Here is a 14,286-nt window from a genome sequence, read left to right on the forward strand (position 1 = left end):
TTCAAGATTTGCATCAAAGCCTGTATTTATTTGCAAGACAGTATGGGGGCAGTGTGTCCCCTAATATTAATATTTAATATTTATATTTTCTTGATCATTTCCAATAGGGCATAAAAATATGGGACCAGAAATCCGTCTTTTTTTTTTTTCCAGTTCTTAGGTTTGAGCTCAAGGTCTCAAACATGCTAGACACCCAGCCTCCCAAATCTTTTTTTTTTTTTTTAGATTTTATTTATTACATATACAATACAGTGTTCTGCCTCCATGTATGCCTGCAGGCCAGAAGAGGGCACCAGATCTCATTTTAGATGGTTGTGAGCCACCATGTGGTTGCTGGGAATTGAACTCAGGACCTCTGGAATAACAGTCAGTGTCCTTAACCTCTGAGCCATCTCTCCAGCCCCCAAATCTTTTTCTAATAAAGGATATAGACATTCACTTGACAGTCAGTACTACTATTGTCTTTCTTTCCTCTGAATCCAACTTGCCATTTTAAATTGGTCACTGTTGTAAAAAGCAAGAAAGTAAGTTGGGTGTTGTGGTGCACGCCCCCCAGTACTTGGGAGGTAGAGGCAGGTGGGTCTTTGTGAGGTCGAGGACAGCCTAGTCTACAGCACGAGTTCCAGGACAGCCAAAAAATACACAGAGAAACTGAATCCTGTCTTGAAAAACAAAACAAAACAAAATCTGCATTACACTGCCTTGGGGCTAGAGAGATGACTCAGCAGTTAAGAGTACTGGCTGTTCTCCCAGAGAACCCAGGTTCGATTCTTAACACCCACGTGGCAGTTCACAACTGTCTAACTCCAGTTCCAGGGACTCTGACACCATACCAAATGCACATAAAATAAAGTTAAGTAAATATTGGGGGAGGAAGCAAGAAAGTAGTGCTGTGCTTAATTCAGTATAGTGAAAACTATCAATAAAATGGAGAAAGCACGGTGGTCAGGAAATCGAGAAGAGCATTCTCTTTTCAAATGCTTTCCTTAAAAGAAGGATCTAAGTAGGTTTTCTTTTGATCTGGGCTTGAAGAAAGAAGACTACATAGGGAGCAGGAATGATTCTTCTAGGCCCTACTACATATAAGCCTTGCACTTGTGCAAATGCTTATCCCAACTACATCCTCAGTTCAAGGAGAAGGGAGAAAAGAGAAAAAGAAAAAGGGTTTTGTTTTGGTGGTGGTGACTCAATTGTCCTAAGCCATCCCTTAAGACGACACTATTTCCTTTTTACAAATAGACACTGAATGACCGAGACTTTAACATGAAGGAGCCAAGGCCCTGTGGCCTAGCTCTGCTCTAAAACATTACGCCCAGGCTGCCCAGTCGCTGTGTGTGTGTGTGTGTGTGTGTGTGTGTGTGTGTCATGAAATAGCTTCAACTGATTTCAAGAAACATTATTTCATCAAACTTTTCTTAATCTATTACATTATCTGTGGAGAGAGGAGCCTGCGTGCATGGCCCACAGATGGTCCTCAGAAGACAGCCTGCAAGCGTCAGTTCTCTCCTTCCACTTTAGGGCTCCCTGGAATTGAATTCAGGTCATCAGACTTGGCATCAAGTGCCTTTACCCACTGAGCCATCTGTCTGGCCCCAAGCCACTATTTAAGAAATTTTTAAAAAGAGGGGGTGCTGGAGAGATGGCTCAGCAGTTAAGAGGGCTTACTACTCTTGTGAGGGACCTGCGTTTGATTCCCAGCACAAACTTCAGGAGGCTTAATACAGCCTATTTCTCCAGCTCCTAAGGATTCAACACCCTCCTCTGGCCTATACATGCACCTGAACTAGATGTACTTACTATTCCACCCCATGGCACACACATAGACACAAAACTAAAATTGAAGCTGGTCATGGGAGCATACACATTTAATCTCAGCACCGGCAGTTGATTTTGAGGCCAGCCTGATATACAAAGTGAGTTCTAGGACAAACCGGGCTACATAGGGAGACCATGTCTCAAAAAAATCAAATCTTTTTTTAAAAGGGTATGGTAGCACATCTTTAATATCAGCACATAGGAGGGAAAGCAGGTGGGTTTCTGAGTTCAAGACTGGCCTGGTTTACATAAAAGCTTTCCAGGACAGCCAGGGTTACATAGAAAGACCCTTTCTCAAAAAGTAAATAAATAAAACAATAATGTACCTGTTTTAGACAGTTCATTCTGATAGCTGTATGGGAAAGGTTCGATAGAAAAGACTAGAACCATGGAAGTCAACACTTCCTCTAGATTGTGTCAGTAGCTCATGTGGGGTTGTATCCTACTGTGTGTGTACATATTCTCCAGACTCTCTTATAGTAAGTCTGAGATGCTGCCCCCCCCTTTGGAAAAACAAATGTGTGTGTGTGTGTGTGTGTGTGTGTGTGTGTGTGTGTGTGTGTGGTTTTTCAAGACAGGGTTTATCTGTGTCGCCCTGGCTATACTGGAACTCACTTTGTAAACCAGGTTGGCCTCGAACTCATAGAGATCCATCTGTCTCTGCCTCCTGAGTACTGGGATCAAAGGCATGCGCCGCCACCGCCTGGCTTGAAAAGATAATTTTATTTGTACAGTTATTGTGTATGTGTATATGTCTGTGTACCACTGCATGTGTGGTGCCCATGGAGGTCAGAAGAGGGCATTAGATCCCCCAGAACTAGAGTTACAGATGGTTGTGAGCCTCCAAGTGAGTGCTTGGAACTGAACTCAGATTCTATGGAAGAGGTAAGTGCTCTTAACAGCTGAGCCATCTGTCCCATCCTGACATCTCTGTTTTAAGTACTGTAACTTAAAAAAAAAAAAAAAAAGACATTTTTTTTTTTTCTGTGTGGCAGAGGTCAGAGGACAAGCTTGTGGAGAGATTCTCTCCTTCCACTGTTATATGGATTCCAGAGTTCAAGCAGGTCGCCAGGCTCAGGGCTTACTTACTGCTGAGCTGTCTCACCAGCCAAATGACTGAAACTTTTATAGCACTTACCCAATATGATCAAACCTCAGATTGCTGCTGTTCAGAGCGTGCTCACTTATTTGGCCTTTTTTCCCCCTCCTAAATAAATAAATTTTTGAATGAGGTTGGTCATATTCAAGAAGAAACTTTACTGGCATTTTCCCCCATTGGAATTTCACTGACTTTCTGTCACAAGAGAACATATTTACAACATAAATTCTTTCTGGCTATCATTTTATGATGTCTCATTTATATTGGCTTTCTTTCATATCTGTTAAGAGTCTTGTTTGGTTCTGGTTTCTGTGCTGGGCTTGAGCCCAGGGCATTGAGCATGCTAAGCATGGATTCTACCGCTGACCTACACCCCAGTCTTTTAGTATTGCAGTGTTATCCGGGCCCAGTTTCAGACTTGTGATTGCTCTGCTGGGCCTCCTGAGCAGCTGAGATTGTAGGCACATTCCACCATATCTTGCTGAAAATGGTGTTACATTTAGGTCTTGCATATTGAGATGGTATTTATGCAGTTCTGTCCTTCAATCTGTTTCTCCTGTTATAATCTCTTATGCTCTCATACTTGATATCTTAAATCATTTCTTTACTCAAATAAACCTCCCAAACTCCCAATCTCAGTCGTTATGTCTGATTCTGTTCTTTTTTTCTTACAACTTATTCTAGGTTTCTACATGTATGCTTTGGGATTTTGGTTTGGTTTGGTTTGGTTTTGGTTTTTCGAGAAAGGGTTTTTCTAAAAACCTGGAACTAGCTCTTGTAGATCAGGCTGGCCTCAAACTCACAGAGATCCACCTGCCTCTGCTTCCTGAGTGCTGGGATTAAAGGTGTGAACCACCACCACCCTGTTTGATTCTCTTTTTCTAATATTTATTTTGTATGTGTGGGTGGGTGGTGTATGTTTAGGTGGTATATGTGCACATATATGTGCTGATAATACACATGCAGAGACCAGAGGAGGACATCAAGTAATCTTGTTTTATAACTCTGCCTCATTCATCTTGAGACAAGGTCTCTCACTGAACCTAGAGTAGGTTGTCAGTCAGCAAGCCTCACAAAACCGGTCTCCACTCCTCCCCAGCAGTAGGGTGACAGGCATCGTGGCCATGTGGATTTCATATATGGGTGGTAGGGATTCAAACCCAAGTCATATTACGTGAGCAGCAAGCACTCTTATCCACTGAGTCATCTGCCCAGCCCCTGTTGACCTAAAGCCATTGCCTGCCTCAGATCACTCCAAATTGTCAACCTGATTTTTTTTTTTCAGGCCAAAGAGGTAGTATAAATTGAAGGCCCAACCCCAAATGTCTCGCATACAGTCAACACAGTATCTCCCATCCACTATTATTGAAAGCCTCCAAACTGGGAATTGCAGTCACCTTAAGATTTTCCTCTTCTTGCATATCGGGATGCTGGGACTTAGCTAGCTATTTCAATTAGAACATCCACATATGATGTATCCAAAAGACTTTCTGCTTCTTTACAACCCAGCGACTGGGTTCCCAGGCAGGTGTCCTGAGATAATCTGAGACAGCCATGTTGTCTCTCATGACCAGCTTTAGAAATCCCGCAGTGTCTCTTCTGCTACATTTTCCTTGTTGAAGTAGCCAAACGTCTCTTCTAGGAGGTCGAAGAAGAGAGGTAGATGCCGTCTGCGGATGAGGAGCATCAAACTCTGGAAATTCATGCGGGGAGAGATGTTGAGTCACTCACGCCAAGGAAAGTCGAGTGGGAGTTTAAGAAATGGGGGGGGGGGTAATGCTTTTCATGTTTTGCCTTCTACTCAAACCAAGTCTAAGCACCTCAGTCTAGGGTGGGCACTTTGGTTGGCGTCCTCGTCCAATGAAGGTGTAGGCTTCGGAAGGTCCTTCTGTAATGGATGTCCCCTGGTTTACAACAAAGCTCTAAGCTTGACTTGAGAGCAAGGCTGTACGGATGCTCTCTGAGTGCCCTGCGTCTGTTATGTAATCCCTCAGGATCCATGCTATTTTTGTTTCCGTCCTTCAGATATAGCCCTTACTTTCCTGCTACGTCAGTCTCAGATTCTCAAACGTGTTTGCCATTTATCTCACGTGGTCAGATATGCTCAGAGAGTTTCGTCAGGCATCTGATTCACCAGATTTCCTAAAATAAAGCTTACTGGGTTATTTTAGATAATTCCTTTTTGGTCGGTCACTAGCAAGTTTTTGCCGTATTCCTTCTTGAGAAACATTTGAACTCAGCCTCAAAGGAGGTGATCTAAGCCGCTTGTGAGGGCACAGACCAGGTAATCCAGGCAGAGGGATCAGGAGTTCAAGGTTATCTTCACCACACACAGTGATTTAAGACCAGCCTGGGTCACCTTGCCTTAGCAAGGGAGAGAGCGAAAGTGACAGTTTAACCTATTCTTCTAACCCAATGCATTTGAAGTTTCTTTTTCAAAAAAAATCTTAAATATTGATTTTTTTAAGGTTTTTACATAAATAAATGTAAGTCCATAAAGGAAATTGTGCTGTCTTGCTGTTTATTTACTTAGTTGGGGTATTTTGGTTTGGTTTGGTTTGGTTTTGGTTTTTCAAGACAGGGTTTCTCTGTAGCTTTGGAGCCTGTCCTGGCACTAGGTCTGTAGACCAGGCTGGCCTCGAACCCACAGAGATCCGCCTGCCTCTGCCTCCAGAGTGCTGGGATTAAAGGCAGGCGTGCACCACCACCCAGCGGGGTGTTTTGTTTTTTCATTTTGCTTTTACAGCACTGGAGACTGAGCCTGATATCTCTATACTGAGCTGCATCCCCAGCTGAATTAGATTTGGAAAAGTAGTGTGGGTTTTGTGTGTGTGGTATGTGTGTGCTTTTGTGTGTGTGTTGATGCAGGGTCTCATATAATCGAGGCTGGCCCACCCCCTCGTAGCTGTAGAAATCCCTAAGCTTCTAATCCATCTGCCTCCACCTCCCAAGTCCAGGGGTCAGCCCCTGAGCATCGTGCTTGCTAGCTAAGCACTCCAGCAACTGAGCCAGATCCCAACCCCTGAGTTAGATTTGTAAGTGTAAAACTGGAAGATTTGATTAAACTTTCTATAGCTTTCTATAGCTATAATAGAAATTATTGTAAACTATGCTTTTGCTGTGTTGAGGAAATTGTATCGTTTTTTGTTTTCTGAGACAGGGTTTCTCTGTGTATCCCTGTCTGTCCTGGAACTAGCTCTTTTTTTTTTTTTTTTTTTTTTTTTTTTTTTTTTTGGTTTTTCGAGTCAGGGTTTCTCTGTGGCTTTGGAGTCTGTCCTGGAACTAGCTCTGTAGACCAGGCTGGTCTCGAACTCACAGAGATCCACCTGCCTCTGCCTCCTGAGTGCTGGGATTAAAGGCGTGCGCCAACACCGCCCGGCATGCAAAGAGAAATTCTACAGTGACAAATGGCACCTCTGAACTGTGTAAAGATTCATGTGTGGGGGAAAAAAAGATGGCAGCTCTTTGATTACTCCGATAGGAGTGTCAAATAGATGTGCTCAACCACACACAAGGTTCTTCAGGAACTTCCAAGAACTTAGTATTGGAAATACTTTTTATAACTTCACCTCAGTGAGCACTGAAATACTTTCTATAACTTCACCTCAGTGAGCACTGTTCTCACTGAGACACATAAGCCTATAATCATGAGGAAAATCCCTCAGCATGCTTGGCTTTGTTAATGACCATCTGTAAGGTATAGGTCAGAAAAACTAAACAAAATTACTATTTCTGGGGGTAAAAATACAAATATAGTGCAACCTTTTGGGAATAGTGAAAAGCCACAGCACTCACAAGTATAGCCCAGACTGGCTGGGTAATAATGTTGTATATGGTAGTGCTCCCCGGCTTAGCCGTGTGGATCTGTACTCCATGCTCCGCGGCTTAGCCATGTGGCTCTGTACCCCATGCTCTCTGGCGCAGTCGTGTGGCTCTGTACCCCATGCTCCCCGGCTTAGCCGTGTGGATCTGTACCCTGTTCTCCCGGGCTTAGCCGTGTGGATTTGTACCCGGTGCCTCTTTTTAGGGACTAGAGATGGCTCAATAGTTATGAGCACTTGATTCTCTTCCAGAGAACCTGAGTTCTGCACTGGACCCATGTCAGGTGATTCAAAATCACCTGTAACTCCAGCTCCAGGGAATCTAACACCCTCTTCTGGCCTCTTCAGGCACTGAACAAACCCACACACATACACACACTAAAAAAATGTTTTTATAGCTGTTCTACCAAATTTAAAGGCATAATTTGTATTTTATAATAACTTTTTATTTTCTCGCATTTATTTATTTCGTGCATGTATGTATGTGTATGGGCCTGTGTTAACCGAGGTTAACAGACTCTATTTCTCCTTCTACCCTGAGTCTTGATGATCAAACTCAGGTCATCTGACTGGGCATGAAGCCTGTTTATCTGCTGAGCCATATTACCAGCCCCCTTGGAAGAGTTTTATTGAGTGAAACTCTGGCTTCTGTTTCTAATGTTTCTTTCATTTGTGCCATAGATATTTATGACATAAAACTCACTATTTTGAACTTCTTAAATGTTTGACTCAGCAGTGGCAAGTACCTTCCCAAGATTTTGTAACCATCACCCCTATTTCATCATTCCAAAGAGAAACTCAGTAACCCGTTGAGCAATAACTCCCATTCCTTCCTTCCTCTAACCCCTGTGACTGCAATTCTACTTACGTTTCAGTGGGTTTGCCTGCTTAGGTGCCATATAGAAACAGAATCAGGAAGTCGTTGTTATTTTACACATGACTTATATGACCTTAATATTTTTAAAGTCCACCAATGTTGTAGCATGTTTCAGAACATTGTTTTGTTTGTGTCAGGATCTCACCATGTAGCCCAGGCTAAACTCAAATTCACAATTCCCCTGTCTTAGCTCCCAGAGTACTGGAATTATGGCTTATGCCACCATGCCCATCTTCTTTATTCCTATTTGGTGGATGAGGCAGGAGTTATAGCACTGGGGATTGAACCCAGGACCTCACATGCTAGGCAAATACTCAGCGACTGAGCTGTATTCCAGCCCCGCTTCATTTGTTTTCCTGGCTGAAGAATGTTTTTGTTCTGTGTAGGTATCATATTTTTTTTTCATCCTTCTGTTGATGCTGCTTACTTGGATTTTTGTACTCTGGCTGTTGTGAATAATGACTGCTACAAACGTTGTTATTAAGTATCTATTGGTATAATTCTATTGGTATAATTGTTTCTAATTCTTTAAAGTGGATTCTTGTGAATGTAACTGTTAACTGTTGAGTCACATTGTGATACAGAGTTTAAATTTCTTTTTTTTTTTTTTTTTTTTGGTTTTTCAAGACAGGGTTTCTCTGTCCTGGAACTAGCTCTTGTAAACCAGGTTGGCCTCGAACTGACAGAGATCTGCCTGCCTCTTCCTCCCAAGTGCTGGGATTAAAGGTGTGCGCCACCACCACCTGGCTCAGAGTTTAAATTTCTGAATAGGCTAGGCATGGTGTTACGTGACTGTAGTCCCAGCAGAATCAGGTGAACCTAACCTGGTCTTCATAGCAAGTTCTAGACCAGTCAGGACTACATAGTGAGACTGTCTTAAAAACAAAAAAGTAAATAAATAAATCTTTGAATAATTGACACTTTTTTGTTTTGTTTTTCGAACACGGTTTCTCTGTAGCTTTGGAGCCTGTCCTGGAACTTGCTTTTGTAGACCAGGCTGTTCTCGAACTCACAGAGACCCGCCTACCTCTGCCTCCTGAGTGCTGGGATTAAAGGTATGCACTGGCAACACACTTTTTAGTCTTTTTTTTTTTTTTATGGTTTTTCGAGACAGGGTTTCTCTGTGGCTTTGGAGCCTGTCCTGGAACTAGCTCTGTAGATCAGGCTGGTCTCGAACTCACAGAGATCCGCCTGCCTCTGCCTCCCGAGTGCTGGGATTAAAGGCGTGTGCCACCATCGCCCGGCTCGGCAACACACTTTTTATACTGGCTGGGTTTTTGTCAACTTGACACAAACTGGATTCATTTTCTCTTCCAAATAAATTTCAAAATTAATTGATTATAATAAGTTTTAGGCGAGCAAGGACTACACATCAATATCTTATCTTAAACAAAGGTGGCAAAGGAAAGAGAAAGCAAGCACTGCTTAATAGAGCACTTTAGTGTATATTAAGTAACCTTCCAGAAAACTCTGGATCAATCATTATCCACATGCTACAAGCCGAAGACCTTTGGCTCAGGGAAGTTAAAAAGAAAGCATACATGCACTATTTTCAGGAAATTTTCATTAGGGCGTATATTAATTAGGTAATGCTCAAAGTGAGTGTTCATTTTAAGGGACACCAAAACTTCGTTGTATTAATATTTGTAAGGCTACAGAAGAGAATTAGTTATAAGGGCTGTGGTACGTACATTGGGAAAGTAAAGAATATCACTAAGCTTTTTCTAGTACTGATGGGCCACTGGTGACTAAACTCTTTAGAAAAGGATGCGCCAGGTGTGCTGGTACAAGCCTTTAATCCCAGCACTCAGAGGCAGGTGGATCTCTGTCAGCCTGGTCTCCATAGGGAGTTCCAAGCCAGCTAGAACTACAAGATAGAGAGACCTGATCTCGATAAATAAAAATAAAAGGATGTTTTCTGTCTTAGTTATGGGCTAGGGTTACTATTGCTGTAATGAGAAGCACCGTGACCAAAGGCAGCTTGGGTAGGAAAGGGTTAGTTTCACTCACAGTTCCAAATAACAGTTCATAATCAAAAGCAGAGAGGGTGGGAACTCACTCAGCGCAGGAACCTGGAAGCAGGAGCTGATGCAGAGACCATGGAGGGGTAACTGGCTTGCTCAGCCTGCTTTCTTATAGCCCTTAGGACCACCAACCCAGGATGGTACCACCCACAGTGGGCTGGGCACTCCCCCATCAATCACTAATTAAGAAAATGTCCTACAGGCTTGTCTGCAACCCAATCTTATGGAGGTATTTTCTTTTTTTCTTTCCTTTCCTTTTTTTAACTTTTATTGATTCTTTGTGGATTCCACATCATGCACTCCAATCCCCCTTATCTTCCTGTCCCCAAGCATCTGCCCTCTGCCCTTGCAATCTCCGTCCCAAATCAAAACCAAATTTAAAAGAAAAGCCAAAAATCCAGCAAACAAAAAAGGAAAAGAATCTTGTCTTGGAAGCTGTAGTGTGGTCCATTAAGTCACACAGTCTACCCGTTAGTCCATTAGTCTTTACTGCAAAGTGTTCATTGCTATGAGCCACTGGTCTGACTGGAGGCCTCCGGTTTCTGCTGCACACCGATACTGGCTCTCCCTGGGGCTCCTCTTAGATTCCTGTTGTTCTGTGTCATGGAGATCCTGTTGTTGCGAATCTGTAGGTTTGTCCTTTTCGCGTGCTTCAAGAGTTCACAGTGGATGTTGGGGTGCGCCAACACATAGCCCTGGTTCTGGGCCTGGATGGTAGCTGGGTTGGTCAGCCTGCCAGCTTTCCCTCATGGTCACTGTCCAGACAAGCTCTCCAGCACTGCCTCAGCTAGCTCACCCAATGCAGCCTACAGCAAGGAGCAGGGCCAGTTCTGCTCTCAGGGCCTCAGATCCGGGTCACCCACACTCACATCACCAGGACCAGCTCTTGCCTGTTTTGCCCAGGCAAGGTACAGGGCTCTCTCTCCTGATTGCTATAGAGGACATATGGAGGGGTGGGGTGGTCAGTTCACCTACGGCCCTGACCACAGGATCATCTCTAGTGTGCTACCCAGATGGGAAGGGTCAGGGCTAGTTCTCCCATTCTTGTGACCCTGGGACCAGTTCTCTCACATGCCACAGGAGGTAACAGAGAAAGGGAGAAGGGAGAGCATCTTTCTCTCACCCATGAGGCAGGCATTTTCTTTTTCTTTTTTTTTTAAGATTTATTTATTATTATGTATACAGTGTTCTGTCTGCATGTATCCTCACGGGCCAGAATAGGGCACCAGATCTCATTACAGATGGTTGTGAACCACTATATGCTGGGAATTGAACTCAGGACCTCTGGAAGAGCAACCAGTGCTCTTAACTGCTGAGCCATCTCTCCAGCACTGGAGGCATTTTCTTAGTTGTGGTTCCCTCCTCTTAAATGATTTATCTTGTGTCAAGTCAACATAAAACTAGCCAGCACATTTTCCTAAATGGTATCTGAACATTTTCTTGTAATACTCAAGAATGGCACCCTATCCTTTAAATAAGTTTTAGAAATCTGAAGACTGGCCAGGCGATGGCCCACGGCCTTTAATCCCAGCACTCAGGAGGCAGAGGCAGGCGGATCTCTGGGAGTTCGAGACCAGCCTGGTCTACAGGAGCTAGCTCCAGGTCATCTAGGACTGTTACATAGAGGAATCCCATCTAAAAAAAAGAAAGGAAGGAAGGATAATCTGAGGATTATTTTATGTGTCTGTAAAGGTGAGGCTGGCATTCAGCCCCAGTGCCTCACACATGTTAAGCACAGCATAGCACAGAGAGAAGATAGATAAATAGATAGATAGATAGATAGATAGATAGATAGATAGATAGATAGACAGACAGACACATGATAGATTAGTAGGTCGATGTATTTATGTATCCATGCATGCATAAATAGATACATAGGTATTGTAAATGGCGGTACTAAAATGAATGCTGCTACCAGGACCACCTGAACATTAAATGTTCTGTTTTCTTGAATTTCTTATCACAGTCATGGCTTTTTCAGACAGTTCAAATCACTTGGGGGACAAGATGGGCTAAGAATGAGTGAGCAGCCAGGCCTCTGCTGTGAAAGTACCACTGTATCTGTTCCCTCAGGAAATTACTACAGTCAAGGAGAGATTCGGAAGAAAGAACTTCTGCAGAGCTGTGACGTCTTGGGGATTCCACCTTCCCGGGTAACGATCATCGACAAGAGGTAGTTTGTCCTTCCATAATGTAGAAACCCACTGGCAATAGATATTCACTGGTACCTAACGTGAGTGCAAATCCTTTTCACTTCAGAAGTCTACTTTTACTTTTGTTTTGTGGTTGGTTGGTTTTCCAGACAGGGTCACGTGTATCCCTGATTGGCCTTGAGCGCCCTGTGTAAGATCACTTGTGTGAGGGTGATCTTGAACTTCTGACCTGGCTGCCTCAGACCCCAGAAGTCAGGGTTACAGGTATGTGCTGTTTAGATCAAACCAGGACTGCACATGTTGTGAGTATTCTACTGACCCAGCTACATCTCCAGCCTCCTGGACCTTGGAAGCAGCAATTTCCCCAAGGCTTGGTTTTTCTTAGCAGGGAAAAGGTAGAGACTTCTACCTGCACGGCGGTAGCATTCAGTTCTACAATCATTATCTCTCATCGTTACTTGACCTTGGTAATGGGCAGAACTAGGACGTCTATGTTTTTGTTTTTGTTATTTTATTGTTTTTTCAAGACAGGGTTTTTCGTTGTGGCTGTGTAGTTCTGGCTGTCCTGGAACTCGCTCTTGTAGAACAGGCTGGCCTCCAACTCACAGAGATCCACCTGCCTCTGCCTCTTGAGTTCACCCGGCGGACATCTATCTTTTAAAGAGATGGAAGAATCAGGAATTTATACTGATGGCTACAATTAAAAAGTGTTTCAAGGTTTTTACTTAAAATCTTTGATTTTTACAATTGAATTTTTCCCCCCTACACTAACGTTCTTGTTTTCCAAAAACACAAACATAATTACTCATTTTCTTTTCAATTTTGTTAAGAAGTTGCTGGGCGGTGGGGGCTCTTCCCTTTAATCCCAGCACTTGGGAAACAAAGGCAAGCAAATCTCTGTGAGTCTGAGGCCAGCCTGGTCTACAGAATGAGTTTCAGAGCAATAAGGGCTACACAAAAAAAAAACCTGTTTCGAAAAACCAAAAAATAAAAAATAAAAGGAACTAAAATTTTAAATTCCATTTATTTTCCTATGGAAATATATTTGTTGCTGCTTACAAATTAATTTTACAAAATCAAGGAATGGGTTTGTGAGTGTCATGAAATCTGGGACTGTACCAGTTGATTTCTTGAATTTCACAGTTTGGGCACTTAAAGCTATCTCATCAGTTTATCCACGTACTGGGGTTTGTGCTTATGGCTTATTTATTTACTTTTGAGATAAGGTATCACCATGCAGCCCTGGCTATCTTAGAACTTGCTATGTACGTCAGGCTAATTTTGAAATCACAGAGATCCACCTACCTTTGCCTCCCTAGTGCAGGGATTAAAGGCATGTGCTACCATGCCCAATTCCTAAGTAATAATTTTTCAGATGTTTCTTAAAATATTTTGCCTCTTGGAAGACTGAGGTAGGAATGCTGCCAAGAGTTCAAGGCCAGCCTAAAGCAATGGAGTGGCAGAATGAGACCCTATTTAAAAAAAAAAAAAAAAGTAAGTGGGTAGGGAGGGGGATAACAGTACCTGCTGTCAAACTGGACAGCCTGAGTATAATCCCAAAGATTTACTAATTCCTGTAATTCATCCTGTGACACGAGCTACATGAGAATAAATAGACATTTTTAAAAGTTTAAATTGTATTTATGTATATGTACACGTATAAGCATATGGTGTTTAATATTTGCTCTGCTGGCTTTTGATTATTTATTTCATGTGTATGTGCTGTGCATGGGCGTGTGGGAACGTCAGAGAACAGTTTGTGGGGATCTGATCTCTCCTTCCAGCCTGTGGGTTCCAAGGATGGAACTCAGATATCATCATGTTTGGTGACAGTGTCACCCTCTGAGCCTCGCTGGCTCCCTGGCCCTGTTCTGCTGTTTGTAGAGAACAGAGTGGTAGATTAAGGGATTGTATCTCTTCTAGAATCTCTTTCTCACTGTTCTGGAGCTAACCCTAGTTTAGTGCTGGCAGGGAAGCACCAATCAGTGTCTACAGTGAACGAGTAACTTTACAAACACAGCTGACACAGAGGAGGAAGACATGACTCACTTGTCCAAGAAGTGCTCTCTCTTGTATAGTTTCAGGAAGACCTGCCAAGTAAAGGGCTCTCCAGTCCGCACACGGAAGAGACCCATCATCCTTATCACTTGTCTATCTTTATTTTCCGCGTCTTCCCAACAAACTTGGTCTCAGTTTGTTTTGGGTTGGGGTGGGACAGCTTGTTTCTTGATCGTACAAGATTAGAACCTGCATATTATTGAATGAGGGCAGGGCGTGACTGCTCCAGACAAGAGGGAAATAGATTACAATGACTGATCTGCGGGGATTGTTTTAGATAATTTCAGTAGGAGGACCTTTCCCACACAAAGTCATGCACAGACAGTGAGTCCTGGGCAGCTCTGTAGCATCATCAAAGATACCATAATTAGGCCAGGCATAGTGATACATGCCTTTAATCCCCGTACTCATGAAGCAGAGGCGGGGGGGGGGGGGGGGG

General features: G+C 43.2%; 1 protein-coding gene across 6 annotated transcripts in view; it reads left to right on the plus strand.

The window, feature by feature from the left end:
* Pigl (phosphatidylinositol glycan anchor biosynthesis class L) overlaps window positions 1-14,286 on the plus strand; it is a 62,431-nt gene that overhangs the window by 1,553 nt on the left and 46,592 nt on the right. For 5 of the 6 annotated variants that reach the window (XR_007595636.1, XM_050163669.1, XM_050163668.1 and 2 more), the window contains exon 2: window positions 11,710-11,809. Coding sequence is in view for 5 of the 6 variants with exons in the window: in XM_050163669.1 (XP_050019626.1) it covers window positions 11,710-11,809 (100 nt within the window). In the remaining variant the exon portion in view is untranslated. Of the gene's footprint in view, window positions 1-4,556; window positions 6,107-11,709; window positions 11,810-14,286 lie in introns of those variants that run through there. The other variant, XM_050163672.1, reaches the window with a different exon arrangement.

This window comes from Alexandromys fortis, unplaced genomic scaffold (assembly GCF_014885135.2).
Source record: "Alexandromys fortis isolate MF-2015 unplaced genomic scaffold, M_Fortis_MF-2015_v1.1 scaffold_149, whole genome shotgun sequence".
NCBI lineage: Eukaryota > Metazoa > Chordata > Mammalia > Rodentia > Cricetidae > Alexandromys > Alexandromys fortis.